Source organism: Camelina sativa, chromosome 20 (assembly GCF_030686135.1).
Source record: "Camelina sativa cultivar CO46 ecotype springtype chromosome 20, ASM3068613v1".
In the NCBI taxonomy this organism is placed as follows: Eukaryota; Viridiplantae; Streptophyta; class Magnoliopsida; order Brassicales; family Brassicaceae; genus Camelina; species Camelina sativa.
In genome coordinates this window covers 30348840-30376006 of record NC_141899.1, presented here as the reverse complement: position 1 = coordinate 30376006, position 27167 = coordinate 30348840, and the positions used below count along the sequence as shown (strand labels likewise).

General features: G+C 34.3%; 1 protein-coding gene and 1 long non-coding RNA gene across 3 annotated transcripts; both read right to left on the bottom strand.

Moving 5' to 3' along the window:
- Window positions 1-178: 178 nt before the first annotated feature.
- LOC147919639 (uncharacterized) lies at window positions 179-3994 on the bottom strand. 2 transcript variants are annotated; one of them, XR_015592386.1, is made up of 3 exons: window positions 3837-3994; window positions 3587-3741; window positions 179-255 (listed from the first exon to the last, which is right to left on the bottom strand). It is a non-coding gene; the product is annotated as an uncharacterized LOC147919639 (long non-coding RNA). The 2 variants fall into 2 exon arrangements; XR_015592385.1 differs by lacking the exon at window positions 179-255 and adding an exon at window positions 3410-3486 and having other exon boundaries at window positions 3837-3975.
- Window positions 3995-20324: 16330 nt separating this feature from the next.
- Window positions 20325-21831, bottom strand: LOC104772783 (putative FBD-associated F-box protein At1g05080). Its single transcript, XM_019241938.1, has 3 exons — window positions 20929-21831; window positions 20709-20843; window positions 20325-20615 (listed from the first exon to the last, which is right to left on the bottom strand). Exons 1-3 carry the CDS (start codon window positions 21829-21831, stop codon window positions 20325-20327), a joined length of 1329 nt encoding a protein of 442 aa, XP_019097483.1.
- Window positions 21832-27167: the final 5336 nt, after the last annotated feature.

Here is a 27167-nt window from a genome sequence, read left to right as displayed (position 1 = left end):
AGACGATCCTCCCATCTACGAGCTATACACACAAGCAAATCAAGAGTACAACCACAAATAAAACATAACAAACCAGACATTGAACAGAACATCCAATAACACATTCATCACACCTACACAACTTCACACAAAACAAGTTATACAACCCAATCGCTTAGATAAGCTCATGGTCACGCACTCACCTTATCAAGCTGATTCTAACAACAAATACAACCAGGAGAATTCTCCTTGCGTCTGAAACAGTCCAGAAACGTCCTACAACAAGTGACACAACCAAAAATAACCTTGAAGCAAACTGGACAGAAACATCAGAAAAGAACAATCTTAAAGACGAAACCCTAAAATAAAAACCAACCGTTAACTATCAAATCCCTCCGGTGAAAAGCTAATCCGAGACGTCACGAAGCTTCCCACAAAATCTCGTGCCGATCAGAAATCAGACGAGACCACGATCTCAGTTACAATCCCCGATGGTTCCAACTCGCGTCTGAGAAAACGTGTGTCACGAAACTGCACATAACTCATCGAGTTTAAATCCAAATCCACTTCTGTAAAAAGGAGAATGACGATGAAAGGCTTGAGATAACACTACCAAATTTCGTTACCTTTGACAACGATTTGATATATCGAAACTGTTTCTTCCCAAACCCTAACGATTCTGCTCCTTCTCCTTTAATCTCCTTCACACCACAATAGGCTCTCTCCTCTCTCTATATCTCTTTCTTCCTCTCAACACAAGTATTGAATAACAGCCACGACCAAATAGAGAGAAGAGGCGTCCATTTCATTATAAATATATCACTTAGGGTTTCCCAAAACCTGCTCTAAACCGGGTGAACTTAAACCAAACCGGGCAATTTCATGATTTCACATAAATTGATCGGTTCTTCCACTTTTCTTTGGGACACGGGCGTTACAATTCTCCCCCTCTAACAAAAGATTCGTCCTCGAATCTGAGAGCATTGTCCCTCCACCAAGGACCTCCGTGCAACCGTCACTACGGCCCGCACATTCCCCGACCGGACTGAATACCGTCAGTAAAGGTTTTCCGTGCAACTGTCGCAACAGCCCGCACATCCATATGACCCAACAGTCCACATAACCCTGGCCCCACTAGTCAAGACAACCCAAAACACGAGATCAATCCCGACCTCCGAAGTCTACATCCAGTCACTACGCTCATAACCACGTTCTAGACATTGTTTGCTCTCTCACTCATACATTCTTAGGTAGCAACCTTCGAACTGCACCGCCTGCACTCTCAGACCGTCGTCCTCGAGCCATACCGTCTCACTCTCGGATCGTCACCCTCGAGATCTCGGTAGCAGGGGAACTACTCATCCCCTCCGGGGAACTAATCATCCCCTAGGAGAACTAATCATCTCCTCTGCCGCCCTCAGGGTCGCAACCCATCAAGCCCGCGGTGCACCAGGGGAACTAATCATCCCCTCAGGAGAACTAATCATCTCCACAGGAGAACTAATCATCTCCTCTGGAGAACTAATCATCTCCACGTGAGCAAACAAGTCCTAACGTCAATAAGCATCTCCCGACGGGAACTACCTCATGTGATTCACGTAAAACATCGCAATGCACTACCAATCACCATATTCTCTCACCAGAATATCACCACCACCATGACCACTCTTCAGGCCAACTCAAAACATCTCAACCATTTGGGTGTTTGCACACGCTCTTTCCATAAATAGACAAGCTTTAACTATTCATAAAACTTCTCATTTTTAGAACCCACACATCTCGTAGCACCGTAACACCACCAATCAAAAATCTTTGAGAACCAATCATCTCATCTGTGACCACTCTTCAGGTCAACCTCTAAACATTCCCGCCACTCCAGGCATTCCACATCCCCTTTCCAAAAATAGTCAAGTCCTATCTATTCATAGAACTTTCTATTTATGGAAACTTCCCTTTTCTGGAACTTTTTATTTTTCCTTTGCAACGACACTTTCCATAAATAGCAAAGCTCTATCTCCCTAAACACTTTCCATATTTAGAAACTTTCTATTTATGGAAACTTCCCACTCCTAGAATCACATAATCCCTTAACCCATCCCTCGTCAAAATTTCATAAGAACTAATCATCTTATTAAATCTGCAATAAGGTCATCTCGGTCTGAGCAAAACCTGTTACCACACTCACAGAACCTGCTGGACCTCCAACAACACCAGTAAGCACATCGGCCACACAATGTCTCAGAAGACCGCCACACACGGGCACACACTAACTCAAAATTCGGCCACAAGGGCCACACAAGCCCCTCCAAGGCACACACCGCTAAAAATTGACAAATTCTAACTTCCATAAAACTTCCCATTTTTAAAACTTCCCTCTTTTGGAAACTTTCCACTTATAGTAAATTCTATTTCGGGAAACTTCTCTCAACACCACCGCTTCACGAAAATTTCGGACTCCGAACACCACCTCATCTTGTTAAATAGTGGCACTCCAGCCACTCTAGGCGAAGTAAGTCTCCAACTTAACTTCTTGGAAATCCCTTTCCAACACATCCACTTTCACAAATCACCGCCAACGGTATTTCCCGATACCGGCGTGGTCCACCAATTTCCAACAACTTGTCAATAGCCAACTGCACCTCCCGTACAGAAGCTAAAAACACTACACAACTAACAACACATAAAACAACTTACAGTGGAATCTCATTGAAGGCTCGAAGAGGATGATACTAGGACTCCATACCACATACAAATTGACTAACTACTCATAATCAATTCCATCACACATCAACATGTATCAAGCAACAGGAAAATATTCACCCAATTAAATTCCTAACCGCTCTAACCATCCACTTAACCATCCTAGAACCGTAAAGGCTCTGATACCAAATTAAAACAACCGGACCCGTTTTTTTTTAAAATAAGTACAATATATAATTAAGCATCTCATACTACTTAATTAACCACCCAAACCACAATTCCTCATTAAACCGATAACAACCAATATGCACAGCGGAAACATACCAACATACAGAACCAACACATCATCAATGCAATAACATTCCTAAGCATTCTATCCATCAACCTAGCATAACTCTATCCAAGGTTCCAACATAATCAATATAACCAAGTCCAACAACACACAACCGAGACCCTAGATCATCCTCCTCCTCATCGCTATGATTCTACACTACACAATACCTGCACCACAAACACAATGAGATGCGTGAGTATTACCAGAAATACCCAGTGAGACGATCCTCCCATCTACGAGCTATACACACAAGCAAATCAAGAGTACAACCACAAATAAAACATAACAAATCAGACATTGAACAGAACATCCAATAACACATTCATCACACCTACACAACTTCACACAAAACAAGTTATACAACCCAATCGCTTAGATAAGTTCATGGTCACGCACTCACCTTATCAAGCTGATTCTAACAACAAATACAACCAGGAGAATTCTCCTTGCGTCTGAAACAGTCCAGAAACGTCCTACAACAAGTGACACAACCAAAAACAACCTTGAAGCAAACTGGACAGAAACATCAGAAAAGAACAATCTTAAAGACGAAACCCTAAAATAAAAACCAACCGTTAACTATCAAATCCCTCCGGTGAAAAGCTAGTCCGAGACGTCACGAAGCTTCCCACAAAATCTCGTGCCGATCAGAAACCAGACGAGACCACGATCTCAGTTACAATCCCCGATGGTTCCAACTCGCGTCTGAGAAAACGTGTCTCACGAAACTGCACATAACTCATCGAGTTTAAATCCAAATCCACTTCTGTAAAAAGGAGAATGACGATGAAAGACTTGAGATAACACTACCAAATTTCGTTACCTTTGACAACGATTTGATATATCGAAACTGTTTCTTCCCAAACCCTAACGATTCTGCTCCTTCTCCTTTAATCTCCTTCACACCACAATAGGCTCTCTCCTCTCTCTATATCTCTTTCTTCCTCTCAACACAAGTATTGAATAACAGCCACGACCAAATAGAGAGAAGAGGCGTCCATTTCATTATAAATATATCACTTAGGGTTTCCCAAAACCTGCTCTAAACCGGGTGAACTTAAACCAAACCGGGCAATTTCATGATTTCACATAAATTGATCGGTTCTTCCACTTTTCTTTGGGACACGGGCGTTACATTTAGACACAAGTTACAAATTTGTCTCCGTCAAATTAGTTTCGTTTAGACACAAGTCCTTGTATTATATCATTATTTTGATTAATTACCCTTTGTTAATTGAAGTCCAACTCTATATATATACAAGGTAATATTCCGCGCATATGCGCAGGTTGTTGTATTAGTTATGTTAATTTATTTTACTTTATGTAATAATAATAAAACTATGAGAACTTTCTGAGAAGGTATTATTAATAAAGTTTTTTAAAATGATATTTCTGAAAATAGTATTGAAAAAGATGTAATTTTGAAATTCTCCTTAAAAATACATATATAACAAACAAATTTTCTAAATGTCAATAATACACTTTATTTATTCAAATAAAAAAATATTACCGGTTATGTAAAAAATATTGTTAATGATAAAAATAATAATTTACTATGATATTCAAAATTTACCTACAACATTTACTAATTAAATTGCAAAATTATTTTTGAAGTATCAATTAAAAATCCCAAATAATAATTTAATTTATAATCTCTTTTATTTTCACCTTAATTTAAGCTATATTGCTATGTTAAATTCTAATGATTTCCTCTTTGTAGGAAAATTTTAGGAAATGGAATATCAAATTGTTTTTTGTATAGAATATCATTAAATTACAAAATTTTGAATTAAAGAAACATTATAATGATCATTATATAATTATATTTTTGATCACAAGAACTAACTATAATGATGAGCATACAAATTCTTTAAAAAAACAATTGGAGGTAAGAGAGAGTTAAAATTTTTGATATAATAATTATATTATAATAGTTAACTTTGTTAAAACATTGCATACTTAAAAAAAAAAAAATATATATATATATATATATATATATATACATGTATGAAGATGATTTCTTTAGCTTGATTCCCTCATTGGTCTTTGGCTGAAATTAGTGTTGTTGAATCTGCATCAATAATTGTTTTTTTTTACAGCCACCAAAATTTTATTATACATATGTAATTGAAAATTTAAAATAATAAGAAGAGAAGAAAGAAGGAAGAAATACATTAAAAAAAGAAATAAAACTGAAAAAATTTAAGATAAATCCAGCAAAATGTATAATCATACTCTTACCATGAGTTTTGAATTTATGCAATAACATAAACATAACAAAGAAAATATTTAGAATTTATGATATGGTGGATGATGATGTGAGAATGATTATTTATAAAATTTCAAGGGTGGAAGTTACATTTCTAAAATAATTTAATTAGAAGAGTTACAATTATAATTTATAGTGTATTTGAGTGAAAATGAATGGAAAAAGTCAATTCATAATTTATGTAATTTCAGTTACAATTTAGTAGTAAAGTGTGGATTTACTATTACATTTTTATTCAATTAAAATAAATATAATTTTTAAGAAATTAAATGCTAAATGGACAATAAGGAGAGAGTGAAACCTTATAAAATCATATGAAATGCAATAAAAATCTCAAAGATTAATTTAATTAAAAAATTGAAAACAATGTCAAATATATATATATATATATATATATATTAATACTTTCAAAATTAAAATATAGAATCAAACTCTTACAACACATATGACATATAACAACATTTGATATTGGTGGGAGAGGAGGAGAGAATGATTACTTATAAGATGATAATCCAAATTAGATCATGGAGATGAATCTTTTAAAATAAGAACAATGTAAATATATATTGTGTATTCTCTAAAATTAAAATTTATCACTAAAATTTTACAATGATATTTCATTTGGTTTTTTGTAACCTATACAACAAAAATAAGAAATCGAAAACAAAAAAAACGAAAAATGATTTGGGGTATTGTGGAAAAGAATGAGAAAATGAGCTAATGTGAAAATGAAAAAGTAAAAGAATGCTAATATGAGAGAATGAGAGAATGAGAGAATGCTTATTTATATGATAAGAATTAGTGTAAGTTACATTTAGAATAGAATTATGAGAGTTACAATTATAATTTATTGTGTTTGAATGAAATTGAGTAGTGGAATATGATTAATGCATAATTTATTTTATTTTCAGTTATAATTTTATTTTAATGTGTGATTTAAATATATTGTGTTAATTGGGTCTTAAATATTCTTTAAAGCAATTAAACAATTGGAAAGCAAATAAAAAATAAAAAAGAATTAGAAAACATTAAATAAAAATCAACCAATAAAGAGAGACCAAAACTTACTTTTATATATATGATTCCCTCCGTTTCAAAATATAGTATGTTTTAAGCAAAACACGCAGATTAAGAAATCTTTACTTTTAACAAGTTCAACCAATCAAAAATAATACTGCATAATATAAAATACTAAACTAATCTAAAATTTGCATTGAAATTTGAAAACATCCTATATTTTGAAACAACAAATTTTTCCAAAAAATCTTATATTTTGAAACAGAGGGAGTATTTTTTTTTTCACTCTCTTCTTCAAAGAAATGTTCAAAACTTTGGGTTTTAACTCCAGTTTTCCAGGAAAAAATTTCTCATTCAGTCTCTTCTCTTCTTCCGGCTCGGAATTGTTGTGGGTTCTTGATCTTTAAACAAAAACGCTCTACGGAATCAAAGAATCTGACATCAGAAACGTTTTTTCTCGAGAAAACTAAAGTTAAGTCCGTGAAAAAATTCTTGATTTCCCCGAGAAAATCGAAGAAGGATTCACGCTATGCCGCGTCGCGAGAGCCATCGTGGGTCAAGAGGAGGTTTCTCGAAATACAGCGAGAAGTGCTTGTTAGGAGCGCAAAAATCAAATTGAGAAAATATGCGAATCATATATATGAAAGTAGGTGAACTCTCTCCCTCAGCTTGACACGTCAGCAAGCAAGAGAATGACACGTGTAACTCTTAAAATTGGTTTACCTTCCATAGGTTACATCTATTGGTCTTCTTCCGCAATTAGGGATTCTAAACTGCTAGGTAGCCAACCTAACGTCGATTTGTACAGAAAATCCCTTCCACTTTTTAACAATCAACATAAATTGAAAACGCCTTCATCAGTGAGATTCTTAAGATCTCTCACTTCGTGTAAATAGCATTCCCCCCTTTGAAAACCCAAACATCCTCACAACAAAAATTGCATTGCTTCTCACCAAGACGAAGAAGAAAGTATGCCGGAAAATAAAAGACTTGCTGAGAGAGTGCCGAGACGGCCCGCTGGTACAGAGTAATCTCGTCGATCAGTGATGGAGAATAACTTGTCAAGATGCTTAACAAGTACGTGTAATTCTTGAGGTTCGACCATTGTTTCCTATTCTTTAGGAGCTACAGAATTGCTATAATTGCCTGCTATGTCTTGAGGTTTTGCATCTATAGTTCTACTCTTTAGTATTATCCCCTGCTTTTATTTATTAACTTTTGATTAGGATATCCCAAATTTGGCGTTTACAGATTGGATTTTGATAAAGCATGTATTGTGAATTTGTGATGACTATTCTTACAATGAAAAACATGTACCATGCCTCCAGGTTTATATTTTCCTCACTTTGAAGCTCGTCGTGTCTGAACATATTCAGAATTTCGGGAGAAAAAAGCTGTGAGTATTTTCGATACTAAGTAGACTCATCTGGTAGGTTCATAGATTTTGTTGAACCATAAAGGTTTTTTATGAGGCATGTTGCCTTCATTCTTAACTTATACCGTGATTCTTCTCAAGTGTTCAGCTGGATACAGAAGCAACGATGGAATATATATTGCCAATAGCAAAGTGTACGTTTGCAAGCGGTGATGTGGAATAAGAAGGGTCATACCAGAGCGGTGTGGCTGTTTCAAAAATAAAAAAAACGAGTCTTTGCCTAATAGATTATTGTCCATAAAGGAACCATGAGTTTTGAAGTCATCATTTTTCTAATGATTATTCTTTCAAGACCGAATATTATTTCTCTGAATCATGGAAAAGGGCATACTCCTTTGCATGGTAGATCTTACTACCAAATGATAGAGTGTTTGGGTGCAAGTTTGGTATTGTCTTTTTTACTAAAGCTTATTTGTTGTATATAATGCCATTCTATTTTTATGGTATATGGGCAATCATTTGGTTATATGCTTGTGGTTTGAATTGCTTACCTGTTTCACTAGAAAGTGCTTATGTCTTAAGTATGCAAGATAGATAGTTATTTGATGGAGCAAGAATGGTCTAAATGCAAGCCATTGTTTATTTATCTATTATTGTTGTCACGTTGATTGGTGTAGTCTCTAATAGAGGAGAACAGGTTTGTGATGGTAAAGGAAGAGGCAAACGCTTCAGAACTGCCACGTCCTAGACCAACTACTGCTTCCCGTGGGTCGAGGCATATATGAGACAAGACGTGCGCTTCTCCATTTGAAATATGGTGGTTGGGTCTATTCTTTATCTCCATTTTTGTAACAACATATCATTAAAAATAAAAACAAAAATTATGATGCATTTTGTTATATTCACTCGAACATTACAATATCAATTAAAAATTTGTGTTCGATCTTAAGTTTATTTCGTTTAAATTATCTTCATTTTGACTCTGATGTGTAGTTTCTTAAAACTCCTTTCGATTAGATTGCTGAGATTCATTTTTTTGAGACTACTCACAATTTGAAATCATTTCACTCACTTCTACGTTACATGTTTCTTTAAACATCTAATAAGATCTATCTAAGCTCCATCATGCTATTGATGACATTTCCAAAACTTACAATATATAAAATACACTCTCCACTTACAATGTAATGATCGATGGATTAAACTATGTTGGTCATTTACTCATTTTAATTGAATTACTAATACAACTTAAGGAGCAGAAATAAACCTAAAAATAAAAGGAGTTAAAAAATAATAATTGTTGGAAAAATGATCATCACTATGCAAAACGAACAAAAGGTACACGAAATGTAGAAGACATCAATGTTCATTGCAATATGAAAACAAAAACTGATGTCTATGTAAATTTGAACTTTCAACATTAGCGCATGAAAACAAAGATTAGAAGAAAATATCTGGATACAGTTTTTTTAACAAAAAGTAAAAAGTATGAAATTTATAAAACTTAAACCGCGCGTAGCGCAGGTATTCATGTAAATAATTAAACAGTTTTTAAAAAACAAACAAATACATTACAAGCAATGACTTAAGCCGAGTAGACAACCTACTAACTATTAAATTGGAAACTGTTATCTACAAGGGCAGTAATAAAGGACCTAAAATACGAAGTTTGGAACTACTAAACCTTTTCGTTTTCTAAACATCCAAATTATTAATAGCGCAGAATTTGGAGAATATTAATACACAAATACGGTAGTGAAATACTAATAAATTGAAATAAATACATATATCCATGATTAGGTTGTAACGACTCAAAAGACACATTAAATCCCATAACCACGATTAGGCCGTCACGAAGCTACATTACATATGTGGACATTACATAAACAAAACTTAAACACCAAGCCATACTGTTTATATTTATTAGTTATACAAAAATGTTTTGAACTTATATATCATCAAAATTCAAACGTTATGTTGTCCACCATTACCAATATAAATAGCATCACACACATTCTCAAGCATAAACCTTCACATTCTTAATTAGTGAGATAGCAGGTATGTAAATCTTCAAAATTTAGGTTTTGCCTTTTTTTTTCTTAATATAAACCCCGTATGGACTACTTGAAAATTTATCCATGGCAGGTTAACTAATAAATTGATTTTCTATGTATTGCTAAATCAGAATCATAATCACTCTAAAGCAATATGGCTGTAAAACAATCACCATCTACAAAAGGACAACTTGAAACCATTGATATAAACAAGCATACAATCGGAACTTCTATACATCATATAACTGTGCGATTCATGCGTATGTGGGAAGCTCATAATTTTAAACGAAACGGTGAGCTTATGAGCTTAGATCTCCTTCTACTCGATATGAAGGTACGTACGCCACAGATAGAATTATACTTACATTATTATTTTTAAAGAATTATTAGTGTTGTTAAATTTAACTCTTAAGTTAATTGTTTTTAGATTTAACCCGTGAAATAATTATATCTGTAAATGTTATCATGAGGTATACTGCAGGTTAAGTTCAATTACATAAGTTCAATTTATTAGATATAGCCCGTGAAAGAATTATTCTTACATTTTTTATCAGCATATTAATAACCATTAAAAAATTAATTGTTTCATATCAGACAGTAAAGTTATTCTCAAATATTAGAGTTTTAAAGGAAAATAATAAATATATTGTATATATATATATATATATATATATATATTTGGAATATGTTATTAAGTGTAATAATTTTTTTAATATAAAAATTGTTTTAGGAAATTATAACGCAAATTGTTAGAGATATTTTAGGAATCCAATTGATTTTCTTTTTTTTTGTGCAATTTTTTAGGGATTAAATTTGTAAATAAGTATAATTCAAAGGTTAGAACACCAAATGTGCTTAATAAATTTTAATATAGATAATTCAAAAAATTGCTACAACTTAGTGTTTTATTTACTTCAATTTAAATACTTTTTAACTTGTAAAAATAATTTGGGATTTTTAGCAAACAATTGAACTCTGTAAAAAGACAATGTGGTTAGGTTTTGTAATTATAATTACAATCTCACTTTACCAATTTAAAAATCTTATGCAAAAACAAATAAATAAATAATGTAAGAAAATTTAAATAAAATTTTTTCAATTGTCTTATTAGTTTCTTCTAAAGTTATTAACGGATTATTATGAACCAACTTAGTAATACAATCAATTGATTTGACTAATTACTATTTTATAACTTATGTCCCATTTCAATTAGATACAACTGATGTACAAGTTGCTGACTGCTGCAGATGAAACTGTTGCGGCTGAAAAGAATGTGTTTGATATTGTTGTTTGTGCGGTTGTCGAGAAAAAGGAATTAGTATCCTACTATTCTTCAAGCATCTATTGCTGAGTTTGAAATATCAGTTGATGCGTCGATATTAAACACACAAAAACATAAAAAATTATACACAAACCATACAATAAACAAATGTCAAAATACCAAAAAACAAAACCAAAAAAATAATAACATAAACGAAAACAATAACCCGCACGTAGTGCGGGCTCCCACCTAGTTATATTTAAAATAACAAAATTATGAACGAATTACAACAACATAATATTAAGCAGAAAATAAATCATGGAAGCGAGATATGATATCTCTTTAATTCAATAAATCGGCCGTAAGTGCTTTCGGACAATCATGATTTATGAATCTCAGGATACAACCGATCACGAACTATAACAGTAGCACACCAGTAATAGAACTCAAGCGAACAGATATACGTTATACTCTCAAGACTACTAAACTAAGAACTTACTTTGACTAAGCAAGGGAGAGGGAGAGAGAGATCTTCAGAGGAAGGAGTCTTTGTGTTTTTGAGTGTGAGAAATAATGAGAGACTATGTCTCTATATATAGTAGAAGGAGGGAGGAAGAATATATTCTCGGAGTACTGCCCAAGTTTGCTTGGAGTTCACACCAAGTCTTTCCAAAAAATTAAATGAGCCTACAGCAGTTTCAAGAGCCCAAAAGCCCAAGAGTCCAAGAGGCCATGGTCCGTTTCCGATGTGAGACTTTTTCCTAAACATCCCAAGTAGCTCACTTCACACTCCTATTTTGCATTCAAATCAACTCCGTTTTGGACGTATGAGTATACCATCTTGTAGTACTTGTTACCAGCTTTCCATTGCACTATTGACCCGACAATTCCGATCAGCCATTGGGCCGGAATTGGGCCGGAAAGTCGCCAGAAAGTAATTGTACTAAAACCTGCAATTTTCTTAAACTTGTTTCTGAAAATTCAGTTCTAACAATCCCCCACATGAATAGAAATAAGTCTAAACATATAACTAAAAGACTTAACCCTATAGACTGAAACTACTAGCTAGACTAGACAGACTTTCGAGAGTATATGAGAAAACTAACTGTATCTAAGTTGTTGGCGTTTTTCAACCTTGAACCGACTCATTATTATACATGTCGAGTTTACTCGGCCAGATGGTGAACATGATGTCTTGAACCATCCGGATTTATATGTAAACTTAGACAGCAGGCATAACACAGCTTCGTTTTCTCGTAGAACGAGATTCTCTATTGTGTTCATTGTGGCTGATATGCTCAAATTGTAATACCCTAATGGTACTAAAAGCCTTACAGTTGTAATACTCTAGGGGTCGAATCCGCAGAGACTCTAGTTCACACAATAAACTTATTATTCTTTTAATTATACTAAATCATATTAAATTAAAGACAATGCAAAAACATAATTAAAAGTGTTGTAAATTCAAAGGATCAAAGAGCTAGGCCTAGGAAATTTTTCAGGAAACTACAGAATATTAAATCAATAAATTACTAGGGTTCAAGCAATTAAAAATCAGATCTAGAACTCTAAACTCTTATCTAAAATAATTAAGTTCTCACTGCAAATATTATCTAAATTTAAAACCAGAAAATCCAAATCTCTTTGCAAAATTCTAGGTAATAAATCAGCTTTCAAATCAAGTTTAGATTGTTCACAAAATCACTAAATCAAATCTCTTTGCAGAAAGTAATTTTGCTCATCAAAAGGTTTTATCAGGAAAATCAATTATATTCTCATATCAATTTATTTTCCTAAAGTATTAATTCTAGGTGATCAATCAAGAATCAATATGAAGAACAACCTAAGATGAAGATCACAGAAGATAATGAACCCTAAAAATAATAGATCTAATAAACCATAAAAACCCTATAAAAAAACCTGAACCTAACAAACAAACTACTCAGACATGTTTAATAAAGCACAAAACATCTTTCTGAATAATAAGCAATTGATATTAAGAAGTAAGAAGGGAGTTCAAGAATCTTCTCTCTACAGATGAAATCAGATTCATCTCTCCCAAAAGCTCTCTCAAAAAGGTGGCTGGAATCAAAATTGCTAGAATAAAACTTAGGTCTAAACAATGACCATAAAAATCCTATTAATAATCTAAAACACGTCTTGGCCTTAATTACAAATAAGGAAAACTTGGGCATATTTTGTAATTCTTCTAAAGCTTGTGGAGACAACTTCCGTTTGGCTTTGTGGCAGCTGCATCGATCAATGCTGAGGGTGCATCGGTCGATGCATAGTCTTGATCTCGTCTCCCAACTTCGTTGATCAGCCTTCATGCTTTGATTATGCTCCAAATCGTCCTCTTTTAGCTTCTTTATGTTCCATCCGTGCAATTGAGTACCTAAACCTATAAAGACTCAAAAACAACCTAGAAAACAAATCAAAAGACTCAAAAACACACTTATACCATGGTTAAAAACCACAAAAACTATGATATATCAGTGGCCTTGAACATGCCTGGTTAATCATGAGTGAACTTAGAGAGTATAGCCTCATATATTCTCCTAGAAACGGCCCCATTTCACACTCACAAGGTGATTTTATAAGCTGCTTGTATTTAAAGAAATATCCTGTAATTATTTCAAATATTTTACAAAGCCACATTTCAAATCATTAAAAGCATATGCTTAGCCTCTAACATAAATGAAGCACTTTACATCATTTTAGGAACTGGGAAAAGACAAAAGTCTCTTAGTGCTTGTAGCAGATTCAGCTTGATTTATTGTCCCTTAAACCTAGGTTATGGAGTCTCCAATCTGAGTAGGTGTGGTTACCATCAAACCTCCTCTTAATTCGTAGGCTTTAAACTCATTCCTCCTGATGACTTTATAACTTGATCTCGCGCCAAACCTTTTGTAAATGGATCCAATAGGTTTTCTTTCGTATGGATGTAATCAATCGTAACTACACCAGTTGAGATAAGTTGTCTAACAGTTTTATGTCTCCATCTGATGTGACGAGATTTGCCTGTAATGGGTATTCCTTGCCCTGCCCAAAGCCGATTGGCTATCATAGTGTACACGTATTGCAGGCACAGGGTTCCCCCATATTGGGATGTCTTCCAAGAAATTACGAAGTGATTCAGCTTCCGACATAGCTATCTCCAAAGCTATGAATTCAGATTCCATAGTTGATTTAGCTGCAAGAGTTTGTTTGGAAGATTTCCAGGAAACTGCTGCACCTCCAAGTGTAAAAACGTATCCACTCGTGGATTTTGTGTTTCTCGATTCTGCGATCCAGTTGGCATCACTGTAACCTTCCAAAACTCCGGGTTCTCTACCATAGTGCAAGCCATGATCTTTGGTATAACGCAGTAGCCCAAAACTCTAGTTATAACCATCCAATGCTTATGTCATGGATTACTTGTGTAGCGACTAAGTACATTTACATAGTGCGCTAAATCCGGTCTTATACAGTTTGTCAAGTACATTAGACTGTCAATTACCCTTGCATACTCCACCTGTTGCATAGGTTCACCAGAATTTTTGGTCAAGTGAATTTGAGGATCCTCTGGAGTTTTTGCAGTCCCATTTGAGTAATGCTTGAATCAATCAAGCACTTTTTCAGCATAGTGGGTTTGAGACAAGATAAGCCCTCATCAGTTATGATGATTTTTATCCCTAAAATTACATCTGCTAAACCTAAGTCATTCATGTCAAAATGTCTTTTGAGCATGTTTTTCGTTCGAGTTATGATGTGTTTGTTGCTTCCAATGATGAGCATATCATCTACATATAAGCATAACAAAATGTACACTGATGGAGTAGTTTTGTAGTATATGCATTTGTCACATTCATTAATGCGAAAACCATTAGACATCATCATAGTGTCAAACTTCTCATGCCACTGCTTAGGAGCCTGTTTGAGTCCATATAATGACTTCACAAGTTTACACACTTTTTGTTCTTGTCCTGGAATAACAAATCCCTCTGGTTGTTTCATTTAGATTTCCTCTTCTAAATCTCCATGGATAAAAGCAGTTTTTACATCCATTTGATGGATTTCAAGATTTCTCAAGGCTGCAATACTTATGAGCATCCTGATCGAAGATAGTCTTGTTACCGGTGAATAGGTATCAAAGAAATATAAGCCTTCTTTTTGCCGAAATCTTTGCACTACAAGCCTAGCCTTGTACCGCTCAATATCGCTATTGGGTTTTCGTTTTATCGTAAAAATCCATTTATACGCCAAAGGCTTAAATTCTTGTGGTAGATCTACCATCTTGTACGTATCATGTTGCATGATAGAGTCTATTTCAGCTTTGACAGCTTCCTTCCAATAAGGTGCATCAGGTGTAGACATAGCTTCTGCGTATGTTCTAGGTAGATTTTTAACTAGAAATGCCATCATCAGAAAATCATCACCAAACGATTTAATTTTGCGAGCTTGTTTGCTTCGTGTAGGTTCCAGTTCTGTTTCTACAGAAGTAGTATTACTCAAAATATTGCCAGCTTCAGAGGTCGCTGCATCTCGTTGTTCACGAGTCCATTTTTGAGTTTTCCTACAGGGAAAAATGTCTTCAAAAAATGAAGCATTTCTTGACTCCAAAACTGTATTCACATGGATATCTAGAATATCTGATTTATGAACCAGAAATTGATATGCACTACTGTTATGTGCATATCCGATGAAGATACAGTCTACGGTTTTTGGCCCAATTGTGACCTTTTTAGGAGGTGGTAAAGCCACTTTTGCTAGGCACCCCCACACTTTGAGGTATTTGTACGAAGGTATTGTACCTTTCTAAAGCTCATATGGTGACTTGCCAGTCACCTTATGCGGTATCTTGTTGAGGATGTAATTTGTGGTAAGCAAAGCTTCCCCCCACATGTTCTGGGCTAACCCAGATTCCCGCAACAACACATTCATCATCTCTTTCAGAGTTTGATTCTTTCGTTCTGCTACTCCATTAGATTCTGGCGAGTAGGGAGCGGTTGTCTGATGTATAATGCCTTTTTCTCTGCAAAATGCATTGAACGGATCATTATATTCTCCTCCTCTATCACTTCGAACTACTTTTATAGTTTTCTGAAGCTGATTTTCTACTTCGAGGGTGAACTCTTTGAATTTTTCCAGTGCTTCATCTTTGCTATGCAAGAGATATACATAGCAATATCTTGTGCAATCATCAATGAAGGTAACCAAATATTTCTTACTTTAAATCACATAAGTCTGTGTGAATTAAGCCTAGAGGTTCGGTTGTTCTTTCAACACGTGGTGAGGGAGTTTTAGTGAGTTTGGCATGTACGCACACTTCACATTTTTCTTGGTTAGTTTTGAATTTCGGAATCAAATTCAAGTTTTGCATTTTTTGCATTGTTTTGTAATTGACATGTCCTAAACGTTCATGCCAAGTAGTAAACGACTCAACCAAGTAAGCAATAGGGTTTTCTTTCATTTCAGCAACAGAAGCAGAAGCTACAATTTTCGGATAGACTGTCGTTACAGACAACTTGATCAGTCCACCCTTAACAAAACCCTTTCCCAAATACATCCCATTTTTCTTAAGAACTAACTTATCAGCCTCAAAATTGATGGAAAACCATGCTTTCTTAGCACTGTTCCAGAGATGAGATTCTTCCTCATGTCAGGTACATGCTTCACGTTCTGCAAGGTGAGCTCACGATCAGAAGTTAGTTTCAGAACCACTTTTCCCTTACCTTCAATCTTGGACATCACCTTGTTGCCCATGAAAAGCTGCTCATTTGACTTGTTATGCACATAGGTGGTGAACATGGTCCTATCAGAGCATATGTGTGTGGTAGCACCAGTGTCATAGTACCACTCCACTAGGTTGTTTTCCACCATGTTACATTCCGTAACCACAAAAACCATGTCTTCTTCAGTTAGGTTTGCCTGCAACTTGAGATCTTTTGCTTTGCTTTTGCAAACATCAGCCTTGTGTCCAATCTTACCACAATGATGACACTTTCCTTTGAACTTCCTCTCAAGGTTGCTCTTCTTGAAGTTTGGTCCAGATGACACCTTCAACGGTTTATGAGGAATAGAGATCCCTTTACCCTTGCCTTTATACTTGGCCTTATGCTCAGCTACATGAACATCATGCCCTTGGTTTTGAGCATCCGAATGAGCTCCACGATTGTTGTCCTCAACTCTCAACCGATGGATGAGATCATCAAGAGACATTGCCTTACGCTTGAAGTTAAGGTAATGCTTGAAATTTGACCATCCAGGTGGAAGCTTCCCCATCAAGCAATTCGTTTTGAAGACATTGCAGATCGACATCCCTTCCAAATCGGTCTCCTGAAAGATCCGTTGAAGAGCTTCCACTTGTTCCATAAATGGTTTGGAATCCACAATCTTGAAGTTCAGGAACTTCGTAGTTGAGAATTTCTGCATCCCATGCTCATCAGTCTCGTATTTGGTCTCCAAAGCTAGTCACAATGCTTTTGAAGTCTTGTACATACTGTAGAGGTCATACAGATCATTGACCAAACGGTTCAGAATCTGACCTTTGCAACAATAGTCTCCTTGAGCCCAGCTATCCATACTTCCAACCACCTACACATCAATATCACCTTGTGGAAGCGTTGGTGGATCCTCTGTGAGATGTCGTTCCATGTTCATGCTGGCCAAGTAGTAGCGCATCTTGTTTTGCCACGTTTTGAACCCAGCTTTGCCATCGAACTTATCTGGCATCATCCCTTGGAAGCCGAAGGTGGTATCCCCATGTGGGTTGATCCATTACCGAACAGATTTCGGCGCACGTTTTCCATACCCGAATTGGTAAGCTTTGTGTTTTCAAGTTCTTTAACAAGACGTAAAGCCAACTCTGCAGGAGTTTCAATAGGGGTTGCAGGAACCCTAGCACCGTCAACGTTGTTGGTGTTAATAAACATATCTGATTAATATATTAATCAAATAATTCAAGTAATTAAAATACACTGAATTAGTTTTGCAAACTCGCTTAACAAGCGTTCGCAGAAACTTGTTTCACAAACTCACTCAATTAAGAGCGTTTGTGGAAATCAGAGAGAGTAGAAAAGAAAGAATTAAAGTAAAAGTGTTCTTCAAAAAACTTTCCGCGTAAGCACCGAAAGATGAAAGCAGAAACAGTTTTTCAGAAGATTTTGAAATCGTTTATAAAAAAAAAATCGAAAAATTCTCAATCCGTTTATAGCGATAAGCAGAAAGCGGATTTATTGAATTAAGACTGTTAGGAGCGCAAAAATCGAATTGAAAAAATATGCGAGTTATATTTAAAATAACGAAGTCATGAACGAATCACAACAGCATAATATTAAGCAGAAAATAAATCACGGAGGCGAGATATGATATCTCTTTCCTTAATTCAATAAATCGGGCGTAAGTGCTTTCGGACAATCACGATTTATGAATCCCAGGATACAACCGATCACGAACTATTACAGTAGCACACCAGTAATAGAACTCAAGCGAACAGATCTTCATTATACTCTCGAGACTACTAAACAAAGAACTTACTTTGACTAAGCAAGGGAGAGGGAGAGAGATATTCAGAGGAAGGAGTCTTTGTGTTTTTTTAGTGTGAGAAATAATGAGAGACTATGTCTCTATATATAGTGGAAGGAGGGAGGTCTCAGGAAAATATTCACTGAATATTCTCGGAGTACTGACCAACTTTGCTTGGAGTTCACACCAAGTCTTTCCAAAAAATGAAATGAGCCTACAGCAGTCTCAAGAGCCCAAAAGCCCAAGAGTTCAAGAGGCCACGGCCCGTTTCCTATGTGAGATTTTTTCCCAAACATCCCAAGTAACTCACTTCACACTCTTATTTTGCATTCAAATCAACTTCATTTTGGACGTATGAGTATACCATCTTGTAGTACTCGTTACCAGCTTTCCATTGCACTATCGACCCGACAATTCCTATCAGCCATTGGGCCGGAATTTGTCCGGAAAGTTGCCAGAAAGTCACTGTCCCAAAACCTGCAATTTCTTAAACTTGTTTCTGAAAATTCGGTTCCAACAGAGTTTACGTTGGGATGCCAATGTTAGAGAGAAAACGAACGTCTTTGATCAAGAATCAAGAATCGTATCACAGGGTTCCTTCTCGTGATTATTAGCAGAGCACCAACAGCTCCGATATCTTCTTGTAAGAACACAAAAAGATCATTTCAGACATCCAAGTGTTTGTGACGTGTCTATCTACACAGCTCAGCTTCCTCTATTCACGATTTCTGCTATATGAAACTTTAGTTAACGAGGATAAACTCGTGAACAGAGTAAACAGAGCTTTTTAGAAACCAAGAGCAGCTGAAAGTTCAAAACCTAGATAGATAAATGTTTTAACACATTGATGGAATGGTGAAACATTCAAATTGCACCAGAAAAGCTAGAAATGATTAAATATATATGTAGTAGTCATCTTCTCAACTAAAAAGAGAACAAAAACTGAAGCCTCAGTCATTATAAGTGCTGTTGAAACTTGGAGAACGAGGAGCTTCTAAATTCAAAGGGTTAATTATATTAAAAAAAAAAAAAAACAATAATTATTGTTGTTCATTTAGCTAAAAAGCATGAACCAACACACATAAATAGAATGAAAACTGAAAAATTTGGGAACATTAAAAAAAAAAACTACCTCAAAACAACACGAGTCAAAATATATCATGATCATCAAAATCAGGCTTGATCTACGGGTTTCTTATCTTCGTTAGTAGAGAAAGCTCCATTAATTAGTAAGGCAATGAAAGGCTTTAAATAAAATATACTGTTGCATCAGATTCAAAAGTTCCGTTTGTACTAGATAAAGATTGACCGGAAAGCTCTGTTTACTCTTCTGTTCACGAGTTAGTTCCTATTTTCTTCGATAAGGATTTTCTGATTTTCCCAATAAGTTTCTTATGGCACAGCACAAATAAGCACTTGGATCTCTGAATTGATCATTTCGTACAGACTGTATAGGATTTTAATATCTAGATAGCAATTAGATTACAGTTATATATATATATTGGTCTGTCTGATCAATATGCAGGATTACCTGTGTACCCTACTGTTACTGGCTTACTGCCAGCTCAAGCACTGCAAATATACGAGTAGTAATCCCATGGACAGGGTAAAACAATGAAGACTAATTAAGATAAAGGTGTGCACAGGGCAAATAGTAAAATAGTTAAGTGTTGAATGCTGATGAAAGTTGGAGATCTTGTGAAGTAAAATAATGTATGAGAGAGTCTATGAATTCTTGTATCTGATGATAGGAGGGGATGCCTTAAGATGTTGTTTCTTCTCTGTTTAGGAGAAGCTTTATGTGTAAGAATCCCCTATGAAAATTGTGTCTAGGTTTTGAACAAAAGTTGCGATGTAATTGAAACCCTGGGAATAGCTTTCAACTCCTTCATCATTGTGTCTTTGTCTTTGAGGTTTAAGTCTGGCAATGATCTCATGGAGATTGTTGCCGTCTCCAAAATTTTAGAGGTAGTTAGGATGTATTCCACCAATTCTATCTCTTCTTCTCTTCCCGTATAGTCTATCAACTCAAACTTCTCGAGGCTTGATGACAAGCATTTTGGATCAGAGCCCGTTTCGTTCCACAAAGGAGAGGCAATAGGGGGTTTATGGGTTGATCTCTGAGAAACAATATGATCAATATATTAGACGCCAACATATATATATATATATGGTTTAGATAGATTTATTATTAGTGAGGAGAGAGTACGTACATAATCAACTATAAAACACTTTAGCTTCGGAGTATTTTCAAGGAATGGCACAAGTGAGTCCATCCAGTCTGAGTCCCATGGACGTATCCTACACGTTGTCAGCCGAGAGAATTTGATGGTTGTGCAACACAGAATCTGCCATGGTGAAAATATTGGGCATAAGTAGATGAAACAATATGATCACGACGGAAGGAAGAGAGAGAGAACGAGAGAGAGTTACCATTTCGTCTGTCAAATCCAACTCAAGAAAGGAGACTGCGGAAAAAGATCTTAAGAAGTTGTCTATATCAGGAAAAGACCGATCAATGTCGATATAAACTTGCTCGAAACAAGGTGTATTCTCGATTGAGCAAGAGTCTCCTGAGTAATCAGTTATGTCAAACTCTGTTAATGCAGGAGTGTCAATAACCAAGCACCTACAGGTATCTTCTTCTACATCATTGCAATCATTAACATACTCTAATTCCAATAAAGAAGGAACTTTCACAGTGAACCTTTTGACATTGTCATCCTTTATCCGTTTAACAAACATACTCTCGAGGACGGAGCAGCCTGATAAGAGCCTAATGAGAGATTCATCGTTTTTATACACCACACAGTCTAAGCAGAGCATTGTTAGTGATGGGAGGCAGGCGGTACAAGGAACATCCACGAGAATCTTGTGGGAGAGATTCAGTAGCTCGAGAGTTTTGCATGAGTATAGACTATTGGGCAATCTTGCTGGATCTGCGGACCAGCGAAGCTCGAGTGTTAGCACAACCACTCGGCGATCAACAGCCTTCGCAACACACTTTCCCACATCAGCATCACTAGGACATCGTGGACCGAGTTCTATCAACAACAAAGTTAAGACTGGTGCTTTGAGGAGTTGCAATGACTTTTCAAGAAACCACCAAACGCTCCTCTTGCTCTCATAATCTTTGTTTTCTTTGTAGTCAAGTTTAGGCAACATCGTCCACGTAAATCGCCATCGTTTAGACAGAATCATGGTGGTCACTGCATCTTTAGTCGGCACATACTTGAGTATGTTTACAAGCAAATCTTCAGGTAAAGCACTGATCATGTCTTCACCAACTCTCTCTTCAATTCTCCCACCACCACAACTTTTTCTTGTTTCCAACATCTTCACATGCAGGCAAATTAAAACCCTAAGAGAATAAGAATAACGAGAGCTTAATAAAAGAATATTTTTGTTACTTTTCTTTTTCTCCACGGTTTCTTTTAATTATCAATTATTTAATTTATTCATTACATAGTATATTATCTTTTTGTCATTGTAAATTTTTAGTTAGAAAAACACAAATTCGATTTTTACTGGAGCAAATAATATATACCTGACTATTAGAATTATATGTTGAATTTTATTGAAACTATTTAAATATGAAATAGTTACCCGTATATTGATTTTAAATTTTAAAACCGATGTATCTTTCAAACATTCCATCTTGTAATATAATATAACTAACTGCACTATAATAAAATATAACTAATTGCATTATAATAAAATCAATTTTAATTCTATGGACTCCGTATAACAGATAAGATTATAAAATTTCAAAATAATATGAGCATTGTATAAAAGAGAATTTTTGAGATATATCTTTTTGTGTCTTTTTCAAAAGTATATCTTTTAGCTGCTCATTTAAAATATATACTAGGTTAGTACTCGTGCTACGCCACAGGATTATTTCTCATTTTTTTTGAAAAATAATATTTTGTTTTGTGTTTTCTGAAAAACTAATTGTTTTCAATTTTTTTTGTTATTATTTGTTGCTGCATATTTTAATTTATTATCATTACTTTCAAATCCATTAAATGTATCTTACCGAGTTAAACATTTCATTATGTAAACATTGACTACATAAAATTTTGATTACTATGATCAATCTGCTATCGCAATAGAATTAACGCATCCCACTTATAGAATTATTTATTTCTCATTTTATACCCCACCGGATCAATTCCATTTAACTTAATCCATAATTTTATATTTATACATTAATTTCATCTAATTTGTATTAAACATAGACTTTGTATCTACAATATATTTTATGAAAACTACCCTATGTTTTTTTTTCTCTTTTTCTAAACTAACTCTTTTTTTCATAAAAAAGACAGTCCTATCTTCACTATTAAATTTAAATACATATTTACTCTTAAAAAAAATTGTTTTTAAATTTTCGTGATTTTATATTAACATTTGAAAAGAAGAAAAAGCATTAGGTAGTTTTTAAAAAAAATGATTGTAGATACATTTATTCAAAAACTCTCCTTATTTAAAGTTTTAGTTACTCATATACTTTGTAAAGAAAAGTTAGAATGAAGAATTTCAATTTTGGAATTAAAAAATAGGTTTCAATTTCATCAAGACAATTAGATCCGTTGACGATCTTTATGTAGACTTCATTTAGGAAGGAGCATCTCAGAATGTGCATTAGATTTTTAAAGAGGCTAATTCCTAATTGAAAATCACACGGTTGGTTTGAGACTAACCACAAAAGACAACATATAAACTTTTAGAAAACAACAACATTCAGAGATAATAGATCTAAGCCTCACACTCTCACTTATGCGTCGGATAATCTATGAAAGCACTTGACATTTGCACTGCTGTAGAAGAAGAAGCATCATCCTCCAGAAGTTATTCCCTTGCACAAATCAGAACCTCCACTATCCCGGGCCTCATTGGCGTCTTGTAATTTTCCATTTCTCTTGGTATTTTAACCAAAAAATCCCCAAGTGTGCTTCAAATATGTGATTATTGATTCGCCCATCATTGACGTCTTGTACTCATCTAACTCTTTGTTTATCTCTCAAATGCTTCTTTGAAGCGATGACGTTTAAACTTTTCAAGCTGTAGAAGCTTCCTTGAACCGATCACAGCTTCAGCAAATCCACCGATGTCTCCACTGTCGAAATGAAGCAAGTGTTGGGTATGTAATTATCAAATTGGGCTTTAGTATCAAGTTTAGTGTTGTCGTAAATTGTGTTTCGACAAAAGTCTTTCTTCTTAAAAGGAGAAGTCAAGATCGACGGTTTTGCTCTTTGTTGGTTGTAACAGGCAGAGAGATCAGAGATGGCTGAAATCTCTGATAGGAGGTTAGATTTTGTGCATATAAAAATAAGAGTCCAGCCTTCAATTTCATAATGGAAAAGAACTTCTTCTCTTTTCTACTTCTTCGTCTCCTCCTTCTTCTTCTTCTTTTAATTTCTGAGTTTGAGAGTTTCATCTCTTTTGAATTGAGTGCACAGTTCAACTGAGAGCAGAGTAAATCCTGGAGTGAGCCGTCTTGGTTATCTTGCACTGGGATTAGGCGGTTTTTTGCTCAAGTGTAGTAGATTCTCTACGGCTATGCAACTTAAGCTTCTTTGTTCTTTCTTGTTTTTTCTGAGTCTGAGTCTGTTCTGATTCCAACTGCAAGTCTTTGATTTGTCTAATTAAATGATGGAGTCCTATGAGTTTGATATACTCTCCCTTTTATTATTTATCAAAGATTTTCTGAGCTCGATTCTGTGTACTCATCGACAATCTCATACACCTAAGTCTTTGAGTGCCTTATTTTAGTTATATACATCTCGCGTTATGCAACCCCTCTTTTTTAATTCCAACTACCATGATTCCTATGGTTAGAGTTAGAGGGAGAGAGAGAGTGAATAAAGATAATGACGTGGAAGAAAATAAAGCTTATATGTATTAATCGAAATGTTTTAATTGGCTATTCATTTTAACTGATGTGTCAGCACCAGCTTCAATGTTGAGGCTGATGTGTCACACCAGGAATGCAACACATCCTTATTTTATTGTATTGATTCTTCATCAAATCTGAAAATTTTATTAAGTTGTATGGAGTTTAAAAAGTACTTCTTAATAATAACTGATACTTGGATAATTCATGTGATTATAAGGTTTATAAGAATTTAAAAGATATTTTACAAGGTTTAAAATTAATGTTTTACAAGAAATTTATATGGTTTTTATTAAGTTTTTAATAAAATATTTATAAGGTCATTATAAACTGTTTATAAGATATTTATAATAATTTATAATGTATAAAGGTAATTTGTGTATGTTTTTATAAAACTACACACTTAGGGGGTGTTATTGGATTGAGGATTTTAATAGATTTTAATTAATTCAGGACATTAGTGGATTTAAAAGTCTAATGCATTTGTGTGGACTTTATAATGCATATAAGGTGGATTTGAAAGTCATTGATAATGTATTTTTGGTGATTGTTATGGATTTTTTAAAAAGTTATTGTTAGAAAAATATATATATATATATATCTATAAACTGTGTTATACACCAAAATTATATTAAATTAATAACACCCAGACTTTTACACATGTCACAGAAAACTTGAATTAAACTGTATTTGTTTTCAATCCAGATTTTTGGTGTAATTAAAGAACCCAGATGTCATGAACCCAGAAAAAAAAAATTAAAGAATACAAAGAAACACAGATCTGATGAATAAGTGTGATTATATACAAAGGGTTTGAGGAGGAAGAAAGAGAGATTGAACCCAGAAAAAAAAAGGTGTGATTATATCATAAACCAAAAAAAAAAGTTATAGGTCATGAACCCAGAAAAAAAAGTTAAAGAACACAAAAAAAAATTCTCAAAAATAATACATATCTGATGAATAAGTGTGATTATATAAAAGGATTGAGAAAAAAAATCAAACAATAATATGTCAAAGGCTAGAGATACATCTGAAGAGAGGAGAAGAAAATGAAATGATTGAGAAAAGTGTGGTATTGTGTTTGTTCATATTTTAGAAGCAAAGTACGTTGAAATCCAAAATCACACAAAATCCAGTAGATATTGAATAACACTAGATTTTAATGGATTTTTAAAAATATCCAATTAAATAACACCTGATTCTTAAATACATCAAACTCCTTTAAAAACCACAATCCAATAACACCCCCTTATTTAATTATATCTCAAATATTTTTAAAAGCCTTTTGGAGCATCCGAATCTCCCATCATCAGCACCAACGAGTCTCCCAGCATCAGCGCTAACAACATATGCACCTTGTTCCAAACAAGAAACCCAGTCCCAGCTTATTGTGGCATCAAATTCCATGATTTTCAAGACGGAGTAAGAAGTAGAATAATATCAAATCTTCGTCTTGATTGAATTTCTGCAACCTTTTCTAAGAAACCACCTTCCGAAGTGATCGTGATACAAACTCTCTCTCTACTAGCATGCAACCACTAAAATCTAAAATCTAAAATCAGCAAAATTTGGGATATCTGAAATATAATTTACAATTGTAAATTATGTAAAATTTACCTCCATATAATTGCAACATGATACATTAATTAGCTGATCTTCAGCAAAAGACTATGCTTCTTCACGTGGCTATGTTGATAAATATCCAGCTTAACGCCAGAGAGACCTTTTGGAACAGATCATAAGACGAAGATATGCAGTTTCAGTGGAGCTTCCCTTTAGAGAAGAAGACATATCACAATTTGGTGGAACTCCACTATCAAACGAAATCCATTAAATTTTATAACAGATTGAAGACTCTAGGAAAGCGAAGCAAAGCTAGTACCAAAACAACAAATCATTCCATACTTGAGTATTTAACTACTTAATTCTCTTTTCTTGAAGGTCCTAATTAACAGACCAAATACTTATGAAGTCTCTCTAAAATGGGATTATAGGTTTGAGACTTTGAGGTAATGGTGTTCTTGTAGACCAGATGCAAAAAATGGGTGTACATCTTAAACTAATGTTTAGCCAAATTATTTTGTGGTGAAAGAACCTTAATCTTAATATTTTACTTCATTCGTCTAAACTCTAAAAAGAATTTGTGTTTAAAGTTTTTGGATGAATTTTTTAAAAATATATATTTAAATTTCATATGAAAACCATAAGAATCTCAAAGAATCCAACCTTCTTCAGCCGCTACACCTTGCTGATTATATCAACAATCATAGTTACATTTGATATAACCATGTGATTTTATAGTTTTTGCTGGAAACTTTTGATTTTTTTTTTTTTTTTTTTTTGTGCAAAAATGTGATTTTACGATTTTAGTAGAAAAAATGTGATTTGAATTTTGGCGGAAAATATTGATTTTTGATTTTGGTCAAAAAATAGGAAATATGTTTTTGGGTTTTGAAAACCAAAATTTGATATTTTGCAAGATATTTGTAGAAAAGGTTATTTATAATTTTGTAGACAAATTGATCATTTGGATAATAAGGTTCTTTTTTTTTTAAACAACCGAATAATAAGGTTATATTTGTTATTTTTGGATGAATCATCTCCCGCCAAATAATATAATTGGAAAATCATCCAAATGAATTTCAAATTTTTGACTAAAATTTAAAGATTATGCTTGATGATGCTCATTTTTTTTTAAAATGAACAACATCTAAATGATCCATTGAGATAGTCCATCCGAATGAACAAACAAAAAAGGCCATATATTAACAAA